Genomic DNA, 20795 nt, shown 5'->3' with positions numbered 1-20795 from the left:
TCAAGCTTTATCTACCAAAAGTCCCCATTAGTCAAGGAGTTCTGATGGTCCACGCTTCATCTACCAAGATAATTTATCATCAAAGGGATCGATTCTATTTCAATTACCTTCATAGTTGAAGGAACCTCTTCGTCCAATAGGCTTTGTTCATCAAGAGATCTCGTCGTCTGAAGTGCCCTGAGAGGAAAACGTTTCCTCTACCCACGGTCCTCACGATCAATAGGCCAAATCCTTCTATCCTATTTATGCTCCTTCCCGACATCCGCCCCACATTGCTCATAGTAACACAAGGTTTGAAAACATAAAACTTTATATGTTTTATTAATTGATCATAATTCGTTAGCATTAACATGGACCTCATCGATTGGACTGAAACACGCAAGATACGAGACACCACACATTCTTCTTTTCTGCTGTTAATTTCTACGCCCGCGCGGACCTCGGGAAGCCTTTCTGAAAACTTCCAGCGCGTTTGCCGCAAGATCTTCCTCCGTTTTCACCTTCACATTGCCGATCGTAAACTGGCCCACTTTGGGGAGATACCGCGCACCGACAACCGATGCGCACATGACGATCTCGCTGCGCGGCAACTCGAGCGACTTATGAAACAGGTCCAGTTCGATTACGGGACGCTTCTCCAGCGCAAACAGCAGTGCCATATAGTACACGAGCGCCTTTTTGCGAGTGTACTTGGTCACCCTATTGGACGTGTTGGATTCCTGCTGTACATGCTGCAAAAAGCCCTTCCGGATCGTACTATCCAGCACTTTGGTGAACGGTGAAACGTTATTTCCACGCTTTGTCAATTCGTATGCCTTGGGGCCTACGAGCCGAACCATCACGTCCATGTACAAACACGTCCGAACGATCGCCAGATTCGGTTCGGTCGTGGGTTTGCTCGACTGCATGACGGCTTTAACCTTATTCTCCAGATAGCTGTTGGCCATGGTGATCTGCTCAACCGGCATCTGGAGCATTTCCTTGGCAGCATCGGTCAGACTGCGCCACACGTCGGCACCGATCACCCGCTCGGCATCGTAAAGATCGCCCAGAGTTTTCGCATCCGGGTTCCGCTTAGCCTGCAGCTCTTGCTGCACATCATCGTTGGTCACCGTCATTTTGACCGGGCACGCTTCCTCCACACCCTTCAGCTGCGTTTCCGACGCCATGCTCTGCAGCTTGTCCTCTATCACGGACAGATCGAGAATTTTGCTATTTCTCTTCTCCTTCATGCGTGCCGCTCGAGGGTTCAGCTTTTTCTGCATGTTTAACAGCCGGCGCTCGTCGAACGCAGCGCTCGGTTGACTGCTATTCGCCGGCCGGTCGAGGCTGATGTGCATCAGTGTGCTGGAACGGACCTCAACCAGTCGCATCTTGCCCGTCGCCTTGTTACGTTTGGCCACGTACGTGCGCATCAACGGCTCGGTTTGGTCCGAGTCTGCCGGTTGCACATCAATGTTACCGCAGTAAAGTTTCTTCTCGCCCGTTACCAACAGCACATTGCCAACGCCCGCATTCGTGCCCGTTGATGGGTTGTGCGCCAACAAACATTTCATATCATGCTGCCGGTGTTCGAGGTAAGTTCCGAAATTTTCCACTGTGCCCGGATGTGCGGGAAAGGGTAAGCATTAGTTGAAAGCATGACGGACCTTCATCAGATAAGACCACTTACGTATTACGGGATGGTTTTCATGTGGATTTAATTCTACCACCTTAGTTATTTTGCTAGACATGTTGCCGCTGCCACCACGTGTTGCTGCTTCGCTTCACAGGTGACGAGATTTGTCTGAGAAGCGTTTATGTTTCGGATATAGTTTTACGACACAAACATTGACCCAGCAAAATGATGCGATAGCTGGCCACCTGCAGACCCGAATTGGGAGTTACAAAACACTTTTTGAGACGATTTTACATTGCCTGTACGAACTTGCGAGCATGCACGAATTTATAACACTGATGTTTCGTTGACGCATTCGTTTGTTTACGTTGCGAGGCGGTACCTTTACGTTTATGACTGTTGGTTGACTGCTGTGCTCGATACAAACATGATTTTCGGTACAAAAAAGTTCTCAAAGTGTTTTTTACTTTTGTAATTTAAAAATACAAAAGCTTTTTGTGTAACTGTATGCAAGTGGAATCGATATTTTTACTCCCAAAAACGATCGATCTCGATATGGATCGCTCACGTCAACTGACGAAACGTCAAACAGCTGTTCGATACGCAACCTGCTCCGCACGCTCGCTGCGCAAACGCATTTGTTGCCAAACAAAGAGTCGCGTAAACAAGAACAGCAAAAACAAGTCGCTCGATGTCGTCGACGGCCCACGTATGGAAAAGCAGCGTCTCGGTGTTCCGTGAGCCAGTAAGGTCATTATCACGCTTGCAGCTGCAGTAGCGAGAACGAACCGGGTAGTCCGGGACAGTTTGCCGTTTGCCCGGAGTACAAGTGCACGTAGTGTTCCACGGCTCTCTGTCCTTTTCCGGCAATTCCGCCTGAGTGCTTCACGGCAGGTTTCACGGTCTCTTGGTGCGGTTTCATATTTTCGCAGCTAGTAATTTGTATCGCGAGCTTTAAAAACCAAAGGCTCGGAAATGTTTAACCTGTTCTCGGCGAAGGATAAAACGACTACCGGCGGTGGCCCACTCCAGGGCTACAAAATTACGGACGTCGAGCGAAGCCGCAAGTACGGGGTGGCAGCGGACTCACTTCGCATGCTCCGGGCAAAGGCGTCGGAAAAATTCAAGGTAAATAACCTGACTGCCCTGGAATGTGTGTGTGTGTTTGTGTGAATGACAGTGGCATTGACCTGTTTGGCAGCTTGGCGTCCGAATTTGGCGTCGTTTATGCACCCGGTCGATGCAACGGTGCATCGGTGCTGAAAGGTCAATACTTTTTATAGCCATCAGCATCTTATCCCGGAAAGGTGATCGTCCTTGATAGGATTTATTATCACTATGTATGGACCAATTGTAAAAAGGAATTGTGTCAAGGTCATTCTGAAGTTTGGGCTGGAGTTTTGAGATTTGATCTATTTTCTATAATAGTAACAGTTAGGCAAACTAAAAAAGCAATTTTATATGCTCCACAGCTTTCGGAATGCCGTGTGTATCTTGCCCAGGATGGCGTGGAAGTGACCGACGAGGAATACTTCCGGACCTTACCAGCCCAGATACTATTCGTCGTGGCGGCCAAGGACACTATCGTGAAGACTGGTAAGACTGGTATTGCTAGTTAAAAATGATTGCAATCGAGTGATGATTTAATTTAATCTGATTCTAGATTTTGAGCTGATGTACAACGCCATTAAATCGGCCCACACGGATCTCCTCCATGCAGGCGAGCTAGCTCAGCAGTTTGTGAGCAATAATCAGCCAGAGATATCGAAAATTCTTTTCAACGCCCAACGCGGTCGGGATGATCTGATACAGCGGAGCTGTCGGACCGATCACGAGGAATGGTTTGTAGGTGAGTGCGCCACAGGCAAACACGACGGTTGGGGACATGGTCCATAACGCGTTCGATTCCCCCACTGCTAGGCATTGACGATCGTGCGGCAAAGACGAAGGAGGAAGTAATGAAGCGACGCGGACAGGATCGGATTCGTGGCTATTTTTACAAAACCAAGGATGAGCTCACGAAATGTTCCATGTACCGTGCCAGCCCGATGGCACGGGAGCTGATCGATGAGATGCTCGAACTGTTCCGGCAGCTGTTGGTAGGGTTCGATTACTTTAGCTGCATGTTCGATCGCAGCTGTCAGCGTCGGCTCGAACTGCAGCCGGACACCGATGAACCGGACGCACAGCGCATTCCACCGAAACGGTTAAAGCTGCTGGTGCAAAATTCGCTCGGACCCAACTGCCAAATCGAGCGGTACAATGTGGCGCTGTGCAGCGCAGCCGGAGACTTTCGGTGTATGGGCGTGTGGAAGGAGGACAAGTGTCGATACGACAGCCACCGTATCAATCCGTACGCTAGCCGTGAAAACTTGATACTGTTTCAGGTGTGGAATCTGGACCATCAGATCGAGATCAGCCGGACGGTGCTGCCGTCCATACTGGACAACGTGGAGCGTATGGTGTCGCGCGAGGGCGATGCAATCTGCAAGCTGCATCGCCGCAAAGGGAAAACATTGTCTGTGATAACGTACTTTCTGGAGCTGTTTACGCTCTGCAATCTGAAGCTGGTGCACATCGTCTGCCACGATAAGACCGTGCACGAGTTGATCTCGAGCGGGACGATCATTTGCGATCGGTGCGAGGAGTATAAGTATATTAAGCAATTTCAACGCAATCTACGCTCCAGGAAGGATGCACTGCTGTAGGACGGACAGCGCGTGGGGTTGCTAGTTACGGTAGTTCGGACGATCTACGCGAAATAAGTCAAATATTTAAGCAAAATATATATATATATATTCTATACAATAAACGTTCACCTCATGTGCGCAATAATGTGTTCGCTATATACCTACCAAACGAAGCGTGTTTAAAATGAATTCTTTTGCTTTGAGAAACTTGAACGAAGAGTTGTTTAACGCATTCCCGTTCTTTTGTGTCTTTATTTACATCAGTTCGGTTACGGTCTAGCACTATTCTTACATGTATGCCTTGTTGGTTTTAACAATGGTTACACTTACACTTCTACAAAACGGAGCAGCCAATTCGAAATGCTGCCTGAGATTCACACAATTTGTACAACACACACACACAAATATATATTGAGATAATAACACCAAACACTACAGTCTAAAAGATAAACTCTAAATCCTGAATGTCCACCAGAGGAAAATCATCGACCGGAAGATCCAACGGTTTTACCGACGCAAGCCGATGGTCTTTCAGGGGCCGGAAGTTGTCCTCATCCCACAGATCATCGCCCAGATCCGGTAGATCGAGCGGATCTGGACGGACAGCTGGCAGAGGTTTACGCTTAATGTCACACGATACACCGTTGAAATCGATCATCTGTTCTAGAAGGTCATCCCGCAGACAGGATGCCTGTCCCCAGGCGAATTCAGCACATTGAGGAGAGTAGATGTCAAAGGAACTGTGGGACGCTGGTTTACGGGAGGCAGCAGCTTGTTCGTTGGTAAGGCCAATTTTGTGTAGGATGCTGTTCGTTGTGGCTTTCAGCTGCTTATTGTTGCTGCTGCTGCTGTTGCTTTTGCCCTTGCCATCCTGGTGTACGATGGTGCGCTGCTGTGCCCTATTGTTGTTCGTTAGGTCTTTCAGGGCAAAGGCGGTGCCGGATCGTTGCTCGCTTCCCTTTAGCGATTGAATGTTTTCTGTGAAATGTAAAGAACGTTAATAGAAGGAAAAAATGGTAATACAGGCAGATGAAATACTGACTTCCAACGAATTGATTTCCGTTTGCTTGGTTTTGGTTGTTCAGGATTCCGAATGCTCGAGCAGATGCCATTTTGTGCAGCTTCCGACCGAACAGAATGGCGACGGCACAGATGGTTTTATCAATCGAAAAAAGAACGATCTGAGTAGGAAACTTCGTGTATGATGCCTAACGCTTGCTTCTCTGTTCAAAATTTAAGCAGGAAATGAGGAAAAACTCGTATTTCTTGACCAAAAATCGTTTACAAAAAGAGCGTGTAGCTTCCGTGCCAGTTACGGTTGACAGTTAAACTGAAGTAATAAATTGGGCAATGTATACGCGGCTATAACTGTCAAACGGTTGCTATAAATTTGGTATAAATTTGAGCAGGTATTATGGTAGATTTAAAACTGCAATAAAAGATCGCTGGAAAAGAAAATTCAAAATCGCTGAAGTACAGCGTACATCTACAGTTGCTTTTGAACCCACCAGCAGAAGGAGGTTGCCAGGAAAATCCTGGATCATGTAATCCCTTCGTCCAAGAGATTATCGGCCTCACTCGATTATTTGTCACTTGAAAAAATGGCCTTTTCGAGGCATAAAATATTCCGAGCTCTCCTCAGAGTCATTCTCGCCACTCGTTACCTCATCTTTTGATTTAAAACTGAATGGCTTTTTACTATTGTTTGACGAACGACTAATCAGTTTCTACAAATTTAAATTTAAACTGGAATCAAAAGGGAAACTTCTTCTTCTTCTTCTGTGGCACTACAACCTCGAGAGGTCTCGGCCTGCCATTTCTGGCTTTCTGTGACTTAATTTTACCCGTAGAAAAGTAGTCAGCCTTTCGTACGGGGAGGCGGTCTGGATGGGATTTGAACCCCGGCCCTGCCGTGTGAAGACCGGCGCCGCTGTCGCCTCGGCCACCGGACCGCCCCAACAAAAGGGAACCAAGAGTCAAAAACACATACCAGGTCTGCAAAGATATAATCTAAATTGAAAGATATCCTTCATCCGTAGGGTTTGGAATATTCAGCAATGATTAAGTTAAATTTAAATTTTATCGCTAACCTGCAGTTGGTAACAGGATCTGATCGAGATATGAGATCGAGCAGCACTTTTCTCATTGGAGGAAGTCTATTACAATACGTTCAATACAACAGTAAAAACGGAAAATATTTTTTGAAATACACTATCATTGCTTCTCAATTCGATAAACTGCTTTATGAAGGCTTATAAGTTGATCGTGGTCCAATTGAATATAATAATTAGAAAATGATATGATCATAATTATGGAGCCGCCTGGTGATAGAAGCGACAGATTCTAATGTGGAGGAATCGGTCGGTGTTTGATTTTCTAGCTACTAGTAAATAAAATAGATCAAAGGTTCTTAAATTTAAACATCTGGCCTAAAAAATAGTTTGAGTAGAGAAAATATGAAATTATGATTTGACATTTATTTAAAATCGCTCGACGACACATTTACAGTCAAGATTATCAGACCGTCACCATAAAAAAATATATAAATTAAAAATTTTGATAAATCATTAAAAGACTTCTATTCGAGAAAAGAACCCAATCAAACGCAATTAGAACCTTCAAAACTCCCATAGATGACGGCCTTTTATGCCTCAAACATAAATTCGATCCAATCGAAATGATTCCGCAAGGGTGTCATGTCAGTGAGCACGAAGATATCAGCCACCTGTGTTCGTTTGGCACATTCATTATCAATCGTAAGCCGGCACAAATATTACCGTTTATTTCTATGCACCCTCGCTTTACACTCAACAACAACAGCGGTTGTCGATGTAACCCCGCACTGACGTCACCGGGTGAAAACTTCGCTCCATTTGTATGCATCAAGGCAGCTCGACGACACTGCGACACACCTAATTTTTCGCGGCGAGCAGTTCTGTTCGCCACCGCCACGCTTACAACTTGCACGGCGTAAAAATGATGTGAAGGATTAACATTTTGATTGGTTGCGTGAATCATTGCCCGTGCCGTGGATCTTTCTTGCCAAGCTTCTTCATCTGTCGATTGACACGTAACGGGCCAACTTTTCACCCCAGGTTCCGGAGCGAAAAACGTTCCACACACAAACACCCGGTAGATTGGTTTCGGTTGGCGTTGCAATGTCGTGCGGATGGATGTGACTTGTTATGCTAATTTGTGGCATTTTTTCTTCGACTTTCGAAGTGAGTAAAAAAAAAGAACGACCACTCGTTTACCTTTTTCTCGAGAGTCACACCGGATTCAGGCGCGCGATTCGTCAGGTGTCGTAAGCGTGGTTCAAAATTGCTGATTGTATTATGCAAACGGGTTTGAAGTTTTCTCTTCGGCATTCCATTACATGGGGTTTTTGGGAATTGTTGGTTTGCTGTAAAGGTGCAATTGGCATTGAAGTTGATAGGTTCGCCGGGTTGTGGATGCTCTTGAACAGTAAACAAACGAGTGCAATGGGGAATAACCGTCAAGCGGACCAAGATTACGCGTGGACTTCTGGGTACGACTTCGTAAAGAGGAGGGTTTCGAGGGGCTAGTCAAACGCGAACTATTAAAAGCAGTATTTTTAAACAACCTTTTTTTATTGAAGTTTATAAAACATGAAGCTGTTCATTGGATGAATGCATTCGTCAGTTGAAAAATTTAAATAAATTCAAATAACGACTGGCTGTTGACTGTTAAATTTGAATTTGAATTTGAGGCAATTTTCTTAAAAAATTTAAAAGAGTTTCTTTATTTCAGTTCAGAAACGTTGAATTATTTGTATAATAAAAATGAATTTAACTCTATTGCCTTCAATTTTCAGTATTTACTTATTTACGTATTTACGTAATTACAGTATTTACGTTGATTTACTTTATATTTTGAGTACGATCGGATTTATACAAAAAAGTTTGTTTTTATGGTGGTGTTATCTTTGATTGTCTTCATTGTCATAAGGAAATAAATCATACGTTTGCTTCATCATAGACATAGATTACCACGCCCGTGAGTGGCGTCATTGTTCAACAGAGAATGCTGCAGACCAGAACTCAACTCGGCTCCCTGTGACAATTTTTCGCGCCCAAGTATTGTTTAAATATTCATGCGTCTTAAGACAATCTTTATCACGCCCGGTTAACGACGAAGCTCGATTGTTGGTGGCACGGTACCGCAGGTCTCTTCTCTCAACTCCCAAAGTACCCTAGGTTCTGGTTATTTCGTTGATTTCGCATCTCGTCTCACCACCCGGATGACGTATGCGTGTGCTTAGGTGTCAATTTATCTTTTTTTTATTTAATTCATTCCAAATGTACTTAGAATTCTGATGGAATCAGCATTGGCTAACCTCGAGAGAGGTTAGATTTTTTTTAGTGCTACGTCCCAAGAACTTATATGCGGAACTTGAAGGAGTGCGGCCTGGCGTACCATATTTTTATTTACACGACGAAGGGCAATGTTTATGATGATGATGATGATGATTGCTGAAGATACTTGCCGAAGAGCAACAGCCGACGTCGTCTGCGAAACCATCAGAAACAGTAACCGCAGTCACGGGGATGCACGAGCTGCTTATGCTTATGGAAATCGCGAACGCTTATTCATATTCATGCCTAATGTTTGCCCCCGCTTTCAGCAGATGGTTGGGTACAGTCAAGCACAAGCTGCCGATAGATGATGAGCTGTGCAGGAGCATCGTACGGGAATTGTGGCGCTACCGTAGCAGAGATAAATGGTTTGCTGCTAGTTTGCAGAATGAAATGCAGACCGACCAGGCGCGGAATTGATCGTTCGAGGGCTTTGGACGATTATCTGGGATGAAAGTTATTGCGCGATCACTGTCGGTGACGATAGGCTTTAAGAATTAATTGATAGCTGTAGTTGAGGATGGATAGGGCAAGTGAGTATGATTTGAATCATACTCGAATAGGCGTTCTGCCGATGTCCCGAACTGCGTTAATTACGGAGGGTCGAGCAGCCAAATACTCCAGAGATTCTTACAGCAAAAGTATGCAAAAATTGACGAGTTCGGTACATTGCATTAGAAAACCTTCCAGGGCAGCCAACATCTCTGAAAAATCGACGCGGAGAATCAGTCTTCTATAGACTTGCGAGACACTACTAGAACTAAAGAATACTGTCATCACCTGTAAAAGAACTATCGATGCCATTTCACCTTCTTCTTCTTCTATCTGGGCCTAACGACCTCTTAGGTCATGGTCATGCCTGCAAAATTTTTGGCTTAGAGGATAGTCAGTCCTCTCACTAGGGGAGAACGGTCCAGATGAGATTTGAACCCTGGTTTTGTCGTGTGAGGACTAGTGCCGTTGTCGCAACTCCCACCGGGCCGCCCCTAAGTACCACTCTGAATCCTAAATTACATAAGACAAATGTTCAAGTAGAAGGTAATGTTCAAGTTTCAAGCCAAATGGCGATTCCACCTCTCTCTCTCTCTTGTCTCTCTTCTTGGCCTCTAACGACCTAGAAGGTCATGGCTGCCATTTCTGGCATATTAGACTTAACAATGGAGTGGTCCGGTGGCCTAGGCGATAACGGCGCCGGTCTTCACACGGCTGCAGGACCGGGGTTCAAATCCCATCCAGACCACCACTCCCCGTACGTAAAGCTGACTACCCGTTTAAGGCTACCAGAAATGGCAGGCCGAGATCTCTCGAGGTTTTAGTGTCAAGAAAGTGGAAGAAGAAGACTTTATTGATATCGCATTGTTGGTTAGTCAGTCCTCACTATAGGGGAACGGCGCTGATGGGATTTGAACCCAGTTCGTTCCGTGTGGAGACCTGCACCGTTGTCGCACTACTACCGAGCCGCCCCAAACCAATCAATTCCTATGCCGAAGTGTTTATAAGGATTTTTAAGGACCACAAGGTTTCTATAAGGAAAGCAGATTCCACTGACGTTCTAAACGTTTGGCAGTATTGTGAGCGTTAAATCAAATCCAGGGGGGGCACCAAAGGTTTGTGATCGCCTATTAATTCGAACCTTCCTCTGTTGGGCTGTTAAATTTAAAGGACTTTTTTTTTTAAACTCGGTTCTGCTAAAGCCTCTCACCTTAGTGAAATGATCCTGACGCCTATTATTACACTCACATTGCAGTTGATGTTCGAATTCGATTGCGTTTGACGAACTGGTTCTAGCTTCTGACATATTCTGCAGAGTGTTATAGAATTTTGATTTTTCAAGATGATTTTAATGGAATTAATGTAAAAAAATATTTGGTTAAATTAGCGCGTGGGTCATAACACTACCCAACAACAACCCAACAAGCGATCTGATTGGCAAATGACTGAATGATTGGAGGAGTTGTAAAAATCACCCGTGCCTGCATTTGCCGACCAGATTATTCCACTGGCGACTATGCTTCGGTTAATCGTGTCCCCATAAATCATCCCCCACAAACATCCTCTTCCTTCTTCCCCCCTTGATCCCCCGCATCCCTCGCTCTTCCAGCGTCATAATCACTTGTTCGTGTCTTTTGATGAAGTGTTGCGCAGGGTTTGATATGCCCGTGGGGGTTTGTGCTCTGTGTGTGTGTGTGCATTTTTTTACTATCATTATTTATATCCGATTTTAGCCGAGAATCCCGTGGGCGGGGGATGCCACCGTACCATTCACACATCAATCCGGGCTTCCCATGTCGCACCGCAACACACGCTGTGTAAATGATGCTGTTCAATAATCTGTCGTATTTACACACTTTGCAGTGATTTTTGTTTCGCTCGCCCATTGGCACTGGAAAAATGCGGGGAGAGGGGGTTGAGATCCCTTGTTTTTTTTCGGGCCACGGCCGCTGTGATTTATACATTTTATGAATGGTTTTTTTTTGGTTGTTCAGTCTTCGATGCTCGAGAAATTGTTTGTGCCCGTTGCTTTCGCACTGGACCAGCTCTTTGTGCTGCGTACCGTTTTTATCGCTTGTCAGTCATACATGATTTTGGTTTTCATTTTTATGCCCCACGCATACAGTATAGTTTTTCATGCGTTTCATTGCGTTGAGGTTGGTTCAGTGGATAAAGCCGGTGGTGTTACTGTTTTTTCATCGGGTGCAGCTTTTGGGGGGTATTTTTTTTTTGTTTTTGCTCAGTGTCCTTTCCTCCGAACGCCCTTTCCTTTTCCCTTTGAAATTATGGCGGGGCTGCATTTAGTGTACGGCCCGGGGGATAAGGTCGGTTCGCCGTTGTTTACCCACGAGCGAAAGTCAATTTTTGTCACTGCATGAACGGTTTTTTTGCCTGCCCGAGGTATTAATAAATTAACACAAATTTAATCCAAAACATTCGTTCCATAAATAATGCTCGAAAACAAAGTATTTATGCCAAATCGACAGCATGCACGACAGCATGCATGATTGCGTACCGGGTCGGAAGGCGAATACCGAACAACAGCAAAAAAAGGGTAAACAGAACCGAAAATCTCGCGCAATGTTGCACATTAATGACTCTACATGATGATTTTCATTGTCTGCCTTCGGGGCGAGAAGGTGAAGCTTGCGCGTTTAAAAGGCGTCGAAACTGCAGAGTAGCCGGTAAAGGGATTTATTTATTTTTTTGCCCCTGAAGCAACTGCCTCACTCTGGGAACGGTCTGGCATTTTATGAGGGAGTTTGAGTATCTCGGCAGGGATGACCATTATGCCTTTAATTGTTTGTCTTGTTTGGACCGAGGACGAGTGTGTAAAGAGCTTGATGAATGTGTATGGTTGTGACCGTTTTATCTGTATATGTAAACGTAGTAGTAGATGAGAATACTTACGTTAATATATTTTTTTTGGTAAATGTTTGTAAAGGCGTTACTATGCATTTGTTGTATCGTGCTTCTGTTTTTATCAATTATATGAAAAATTGATATTGAGCCTAAGTGCTTTTGAAGTACTGACATCGCCAAAAAGCTTTCAAGTGTCAAAATCTAACTATCTATACTAGGTTCTATAAATATTTTTCCATCGCTAAGTTGGCCATCCTACAGTTCACAATTCAATTCTTAGATATAAAAAGACATGAACTGAACAAAACAATGCGTTACGAATAACTGGTGGTATAATTGAATTATTTCAGTTCCTGAAATACCTTTTCTCACCACAGCGCCATATCCTGTCTTGAAGCGTCAGGGCTGAATAATTTGCCAACCAAGTTACAGAAAGCCAGAAATGGCAGACCGAGGCCTTGCAAGGTTGTAGTGCCAAGGAAGAAGATCTCTCTGTAAGTATCCTCGCCATTTCAGGCTTACTAGACTTAATGAGATGACAGCTGCGCCCGTCTTAACACTTCAACCAGGGACCAAGGTTCAAATCCCATCCGGGACCGCCTCCCCGAAAGCAGGACTGACTAAAAGGGTAAAACCAAGTAACAGAATGCCAGACCTCCCAAGGTTGTAGTGCCAAGTCTTCTTCCTTTGTAATGAAGAGAGGACTTAATGATACCACGTAGTCCTTATTACAGGAGAACGTTCCGGATGGGATTTGAACCATGGTCCCCCGCTGTATGAACACCGCAAAATCACAGTAACTTATCAATCAAACTACATATGCAAAGGGTGGTGAGGTGTAAGCTTTCGCGAAGTAAAGCATATTCTATCGGAAACAGAACCACCATCAGAATCAAAAACCACCAGATCTGCCTTATTTGACGCAGTGGCGTCTATTGTAAGGAAGCTGGGAACTTCCATATGCGACGTTTTGGGTTAAAGAGATATATTCATATATAATCTTGGGTATAATTTGTACAGACTCTTTCAGCGAGACAACGGCCTTATCTTTTAATTTCTTATCCTAATGATCCTTTAATTTGTTAACCATTAATCACATTTTTTCTTCTAATATTGAGATGTCACGGTTGAACAAAGTTGTTTCATTAAATGTTGACGGTTAAAAGACACATTGAGAGACTTGCAAGAATTGAAAAAAATGTATCAGAATAAGATTTTATAGTGACATTTGAAGATATGGAAAAAAACTAACTCTGATCAGTAGCAGACATCAATATTTACAAGAGCAAGACCTAACATAGACAACAATGAAAAACATCCTTCAAATATCAACACCACAACATAGACCAGCCATAATTATCGCCAGCCGAGCATAATAAGACCGTTTTGCAAGAAGGAATATTTTATTTTTTATTCAAGAGGAACAGCCCGGCCATTTTGCATATTAATTAGTTATAAAAGAGCGAAAAAAGCGTGCCTATATAAGAAAAAAATAAATGAAATAAATAAAATATTAAGAACTATCTAAAAATGCTCAGCTCGACAAGATATGGAAAGACATCTTCCAAATTAGATAAACAAGGCTTAATCCGCCTATTGCTTGCCTCCGATCCCATTCAAATTATCGGGTTTTAGTTCATCTCACTATTGATGTTACTCAAAGCGTCATCCTCTCGCACGGCCTATTTTGCCATCTATTTAGAGATCTTTCTGTCTTTCTTACGGATTTTGTGCAAAAATTCAATTTCCCCTTAAGGTATTGATAAGCAAAGCACTACTACTACTACCACTGCTGCTGCTCTCTTGCAGATCCTCAAGAGACGGCCCGATGCAAATCCATCGTGGTAAGCTGTGAAACAGTTCCCTCAATTTGATGGAATTGGTGCATGTTTGTTTGTCTTTTGCTATTAGATAGAACGAGGCTCAAGATCTATTCGATGCCGTTCGAACGAGGCTCGTGTTTGAACACGAACCGTTTGACGTCCTCGAATGATGGGCTTCGATTCACCACGTACACGTTCCTCACCGACCAAGCGCCATGGCTCGGTCCTTTCGTCGTTGACCCTACCGAAAAGGATTTAGCGATGAAAGCTCCAATGCATTTCCAATTTGTCGCCTTTTTTCCGATCCTCTTTCGTTTAACCGAAATTGCACAAGCATCTGGAATTATCTATTCCTTCGAACGGATGGCATCAGCATAGCGAGGGTAGCGAGAAAGGATAGCTCGGTGTTTTTTCTTCTAGTGACGGTTATCTCGGCGATTCTTGTCTTCTGCCATCTTTGGGCTCAATGTTAGCCAAAGTGATAAAGATGGTGAAGCACTAAGAACGAGGAAGGTCTATTGTTTGCCAAGCGTAGTTTAAATGGCTAAGGATCATTCGCTTCACAATAAGGGCCCTTGATCCGGAGACAATCAAACACACACACACAACTTACAAGTCACAGTCCATTTTGGTTGCTGAGTATGTTTGACGATCGATTAGCTTTGTTCCCGGAGATTATTAGATCTTGTTGTCATTAGATTGAATCTGGTGGCGCTTGATAGTGGGGAAAATTGATTTCGGTAGCATGTAGCATGATTATGTTTGACCATCGTTGCCAGATTTAAGCTGGTTAGCGAACCTACACTTATTGATGTTTTGTTTACCCAAGAAGAAGCGACCATCGTTTGTGTTGAAATTTTAAATAAATCGTGTCCTCTATATACTCACATGGACTTTGGAGTCCCTACATTTTGGATAAAGATTTTACATCCCCCCAAAATTAAAGACAAAATTCCACAGCCTACGTTTTGCACTTCATTCCAATTTCTGTTCCAATTCCTCATGACTACAAGGCAGATAGAATTTCAATCGAGGGGGAAAACGGCCTCACGATTAAAAGTTTTGATTAGCTTTCATTAAAGTGCTTTGATATCACTTAATGCGGAAACCCGAATCGACCCCGAGAAGCCTCGAATCTATCATTATCTTCAATCAATGCCAGTTGTGCTATTTGTAGAAAATTGATTCCATCGAGCGGGCCTGTGTTAGCACCTACCAAAGGGGTCAAGAGGACTTTGGCCGGTTGAAACGATTGAGTGAAGATTATCACACAGACATAACACTTATGCTAGAAACTGTCATCCCATCTTGACTAAGTGACAACCAGTTAAGACATCGTAGCCGAGTTAAGCTGATCTCGCATCGAAGACGACATCGCAGCATGGGCTAAAAGACGACAACGCAGAACGGCATCGAGCATCGAGAATCTGCAACGCAGCAGAATGCACCGAGCAAAGCGATGACGACGAAGACGCCGAGCAACGCGACACTGGCCACGCGCAGACAGCTCCAGAAAAGGACACCGCTGCACGTGGAGAGCCAACGTGGCCAAACCGTGGGAACCATCGTGGGTTCCCGACAGTAGGGCACAAGCTGGGCGATGATAAATCAGTTGTAATTAGGAGTTCGAAACGATAAGTCGAGTTGTAAAATTATCTCTAGGTTTAATAAAATTTTTTTATGACCAAACGGTTATAAGAAAGTTTAACTGGCGCCCGAATAGGGACCTTTGGTGAGGAAAACCCAAGTGTTGTGAAGTGCAGTAACCGCGTTAGTGCTTGAGTTACGCCGACATAGACATTCGGAAGTCTATCCCGATCGCCTGTGAAAAGTGAAAACAAACTGATGTGCAGTGAACTTTAGTGACTGCGTTAGTGCTAGTGTCACAAGTGCATAGTGCAGAAGTTATCGAACACTTTAGGCAGCCGTGCGAGTTGGTACCAGAGTAGCCGATAGTTGCCAGCAACAGTCTATCGGAGGAAAAGGATTCTGCCGCCGCACCGAGAAGGAAGACATCACCAAAGGATTCCAAAACCAGCCCCGTCAGAGGAGGTGAAGAAAATCAGCCCCGTCAGAGGAGGTGAAGAAAGCCAGCCCCGTCAGAGGAGGTGAAGAAAACCAGCCCCGTCAGAGGAGGTGAAGGAAACAGCCCCGTAAGTGGAGGTGAACAATGCAACTGTTAATGTAAGTAATAATATTAAACATATTCACATCCGATAAAAGTGAGTGACAAAATCCGTGAAAATCGTGTGTCGGTATACGTGTCGATTAGTGTAATTCGAAATTTTGAAGTGAAATTCGTGAAAAAGTTAGGAGATTAGTCAAACTGGAGGAATTAGTCCAATCACTACGACAATTCTCAGTTTCAATAAAAGAGAAAGATAACGAAGGAAAAGAGAGTAATTACGAAATGGAGGCATTGATCAACAGAATCGCAGCCCTAGAGGCACGATTAGAAGAGAACAATATAACGGACGATTATAGAGATCCTCCACTATTTTTCGTAAAAAAGGACGGCAGCGCCATAAACCCGGAGACTTTCGAGAAGATCCCAGGTTTGGTGAAAGACCTTCCCGTTTTTTGTGGAGATCCAAGCGAACTCAACAGCTGGATCAGCGACGTTGATGGATTGATCAGGTTATACGAAACTACTCCTGGTCATACAGAAGAACAGCAAAATAAATACCATATGGTATGCAAGTTTGTTCGACGAAAGATTAGAGGAGAAGCTAACGATGCGTTAGTCGCATCGAACGTAGGGATCAACTGGAATAACATAAGGAGAACGCTTATCACATACTATGGAGAGAAACGCGACTTGGAGACGCTCGATTTCCAACTAATGAGCGCACACCAAAAGAGTCGATCTTTAGAGACGTACTACGATGAAATAAATAGACTGCTTTCGCTAATTGCGAATCAGATAAAAACGGATAGCAGATTTGCCCACCCAGAAGCCTCAAAAGCAATGATAGAGACGTACAATAAAAAGGCAATAGATGCGTTTATCAGAGGTCTAGATGGAGACGTATACAAATTCATAAGAAACTACGAACCGACTTCTCTAGCAGCAGCATACAGCTACTGCATAACATTCCAGAATTTGGAATGTAGAAAATTACTAACAAGACCAAGACAGGTAAACACACCCCCATCAGCACCAAGGAACCTAATACCACTCCCAACTCCCCATCCACCACCACGAGTATTTCAAAACCACCAAAGACCATTTATGACAAACAACACAAGACCACATTTTGGAATCAACCAGCCATTCCAGAATCATGCAAGAAATTTCCAGCGTCCAGCTTTTTATCAACCAAATCAGACACGACCAATATTTCAACGATCAAATTTTAACCGACCCAATTTCATGCAACATACGAACCAATTCCGCGGACCAGAACCGATGGAAGTTGACCATTCAATTAGGTCACAACAAATTAATTACGCGAATAGGCCCAATTCATCCAATGTAAGGCCTATGAAAAGACAACGAGCTTTCAACATAGAAACATTTCCGCAAGAAGGAAATCCATATGAAGACGAAACTGAAAGTCAGGCGTCATATGAACGATACATGAGAAATGTAGAGAAACAGGAGAAAACAAACAACACTTCATGTACAGCAGAACTAAATTTTTTAGAATGAAGTCTGCTTTGCCCTATTTTATATATCATGGTAAAGCAGGACAACAGATAAAAATTTTAATTGACACAGGATCCAATAAGAATTTCATAAACCCAAAACATGCGAAAATCTCACATGACGTAACGAAACCCTTTATCGTATCATCAGTAGGAGGAGACTTGCTTGTCACGAAATATTCACAAGCTAAAATATTTGCCCCTTATTCCGATGTAAATGTAAAATTTTATCATCTACAAGGACTGAAAACTTTCGATGCCATTATTGGTTACGATACCATCAAAGAAATGGGAGCATTCATAGATGCCAAAAGAGATTACTTTATTATAAAAGATAAAATAATACCTCTCTTACTATACCCGTTACAGGAAATTAACAGGATCGAAATAAGAGATCAACATCTTAACAACCAAGAAAAAGGAAAATTACATTCATTCCTTAACAAGTTTCAAGATTTATTTCAGCCACCTGACGAGAAATTACCATTTACAACAAAGGTTGAAGCAACCATATCTACGGATGACACCGAACCAGTTTACTGTAAGTCATACCCATACCCCTTGTCTCTCAAACATGAAGTGGAGACACAGATAAAAAAATTACTAAACAATGGTATAATTCGACCATCCCGCTCACCATATAACTCACCTGTTTGGATTGTACCCAAAAAGGCTGATGCATCTAACGAAAAAAAGTATCGACTTGTGATCGATTATAGGAAACTAAACCTAAAAACTAAGAGTGATAGATATCCTATTCCAGACACGTCAACAGTTCTTTCGAATTTAGGAAACAATAAGTATTATACCACACTTGATTTAGCATCAGGCTTTCATCAAATTCGTTTGACAGAAAAAGATATCGAAAAAACCGCTTTTTCAATTAACAATGGGAAATATGAATTTTTACGACTACCTTTCGGTCTAAAGAATGCACCTTCTATATTTCAGAGGGTCATGGATGATGTTCTAAGGGAACATATCGGAAAAATCTGTCATGTCTACATCGACGATATAATAGTCTTTGGAAAGACATTTGATGAACATTTGAAAAATTTGGAAATTGTTTTGAACACATTACGCGAAGCCAATTTTAAAATACAACCAGACAAATCAGAATTTTTAAGAACTGAAGTTGAATTCTTAGGATTCATTGTCTCAGAACATGGTCTGAAACCAAATGAGAAAAAAATTCAAAGCATACAAAAATATCCCGAACCTAAAACTATCCGAGAGCTTAGAGCATTTCTAGGACTCTCCGGCTACTATAGAAGATTTGTTAAAAATTATGCTGCTCTAGCAAAACCTCTAACAAAACTCTTAAGAGGAGAGGATGGCCAAGGCCACTGTAAAATTACAAAAAATCAATCAAAAAATTTTCCGATTAAATTTGACGAAGACGCCACTCGCGCATTTAAAACTCTCAAGGAAATTTTATCATCCGAAGACGTTTTAGCGTACCCCGATTTTGATCATGGTTTTATATTAACCACAGACGCGTCCGACAAAGCAATCGGAGGTGTTTTATCACAAAAAATCAATGGTATTGAAAAACCAATAACGTTCATATCCAGAACATTATCGAAAACGGAAGAAAACTATGCTACCAACGAGAAGGAAATGCTTGCTATAGTTTGGGCTTTACATTCCTTGCGCAATTACATATATGGTGCAAAAATAACAATACTAACAGATCACCAACCTTTAACATATGCAATGTCGCCAAAAAATAACAATGCGAAACTAAAACGATGGAAAGCGTTCATCGAGGAACATAATTATGAGTTACGCTACAAACCTGGAAAAACTAACGTTGTAGCGGATGCGCTATCAAGAATCCAAATTAATTCTCTAACACCAACACAACATTCCGCTGATGATGATAGCAGTGAATATATACTGTCTACTGAAGCCCCCATCAACGCTTTTCATAACCAACTAATATTTAAAACAACTAACAATTCGTCCTATGAAATGATGACGCCGTTTCCAAAATTTAAAAGGCATATTTTTTGTGAACCAGAATTTACTAACCAATATTTAACAGACAAACTAAAAAGATTCCTCAATCCTAACATTATTAACGGTATACTAACCGATGAAGTAACTATGGGTCTTATTCAAGAAGTGTATAAAAATTTATTCAATCCGAAAACAATGCGATGTAGATTTTCTCAAATACAAGTTGAAGATTTAACAAATGAAGAAAAACAACTAGACGAAATTAAAAACATTCATAATTTTGCACATAGAAATTCGAAAGAGAATTCATTACAATGCATTAAAAGATTTTATTTCCCAACGATGAGAAAAGTAATAGAGTCATTTGTAAAAAATTGCGAAATTTGCAAAATGGAAAAGTATGATAGGAAACCACAACAATTTATACCAATAAAGACTCCAATCCCCAGATATCCAGGTGAAATTGTTCACATTGACATATTTGCGTATAACTCAAACTTGCTGTACCTTTCATCAGTAGATAAATTTTCCAAATATCTCAAAGTAAGATTCATCAAATCAAAATCTATTGCAGATATAAAAGAAGTAATGCAAGAACTTTTATATGATTGGAATTTACCAAAACATATCGTAATTGATAACGAATGCACATTTGTTTCAAATGTCATAGAGCAAATGATTAAAAATCTAGGTATATCTATTTTTAAAACTCCCGTAAATCGTTCAGAAACAAACGGTCAAATCGAAAGATGCCATTCAACAATTCGTGAGATAGGCAGGTGTATCAAGGCACTAAACCCAGAAATCACAGATAAAAATTTAGTGCAACAGGCTGTATACAAATACAACAACACCATTCATTCGTTTACGAAAGAGACCCCCAAAAACGTATATATCAGAGAACAATCGGAAGAAATGTCGTTTAGAGACAGAGCGTTATTAAGAGAAAAACTTGATAAAAAAATTATAAAACTATTCGAAGAGAAAAATGAAAAGATGAAAGATAAGAAATATAAAGACTATGAACCAAATCAATATGCGTACGAAAAGAGGAAAACAAATAATAAACGAGATAGTCGTTTCAATATGGTAAAGATTAAAGAAAATTATCCTACGTATGTAATCGATACACATAACAGAAAAATTCATAAAGTGAATTTAAGAAATCCGACTAATTGATTCATTATTCTTATCATTTCAGTACAATCCTTATCGCTATTTCATCGATAGAATCGAGTAAAATTAAGATACATAATGTAACAAATGATCCATTAGCCATAATACCGATAGGGAAAGCTAAAGTACAAATTGGGTACATTAGAAC

The 20795-nt window shown here is 42.2% G+C and overlaps 3 protein-coding genes across 3 annotated transcripts; 1 reads left to right on the top strand and 2 right to left on the bottom strand.

Annotated features, from left to right (window-relative positions):
* Window positions 1–292: 292 nt before the first annotated feature.
* LOC118511581 lies at window positions 293–2170 on the bottom strand. Its single transcript, XM_036054831.1, has 2 exons — window positions 1673–2170; window positions 293–1597 (listed from the first exon to the last, which is right to left on the bottom strand). The coding sequence occupies exons 1-2, from the start codon at window positions 1731–1733 to the stop codon at window positions 417–419; spliced, it is 1242 nt and encodes a 413-aa protein (XP_035910724.1). The 5' UTR covers window positions 1734–2170; the 3' UTR covers window positions 293–416.
* A 58-nt stretch (window positions 2171–2228) lies between these two features.
* LOC118511579 (DNA fragmentation factor subunit beta) lies at window positions 2229–4477 on the top strand. The gene is made up of 4 exons (XM_036054830.1): window positions 2229–2746; window positions 3091–3214; window positions 3282–3467; window positions 3539–4477. The coding sequence occupies exons 1-4, from the start codon at window positions 2594–2596 to the stop codon at window positions 4324–4326; spliced, it is 1251 nt and encodes a 416-aa protein (XP_035910723.1). The 5' UTR covers window positions 2229–2593; the 3' UTR covers window positions 4327–4477.
* A 51-nt stretch (window positions 4478–4528) lies between these two features.
* LOC118511582 lies at window positions 4529–5647 on the bottom strand. Its single transcript, XM_036054832.1, has 2 exons — window positions 5351–5647; window positions 4529–5286 (listed from the first exon to the last, which is right to left on the bottom strand). The coding sequence occupies exons 1-2, from the start codon at window positions 5418–5420 to the stop codon at window positions 4748–4750; spliced, it is 609 nt and encodes a 202-aa protein (XP_035910725.1). The 5' UTR covers window positions 5421–5647; the 3' UTR covers window positions 4529–4747.
* Window positions 5648–20795: the final 15148 nt, after the last annotated feature.

This window comes from Anopheles stephensi, chromosome 3 (assembly GCF_013141755.1).
Source record: "Anopheles stephensi strain Indian chromosome 3, UCI_ANSTEP_V1.0, whole genome shotgun sequence".
In the NCBI taxonomy this organism is placed as follows: domain Eukaryota; kingdom Metazoa; phylum Arthropoda; class Insecta; order Diptera; family Culicidae; genus Anopheles; species Anopheles stephensi.
This window is presented reverse-complemented; position numbering and strand designations above follow the sequence as displayed.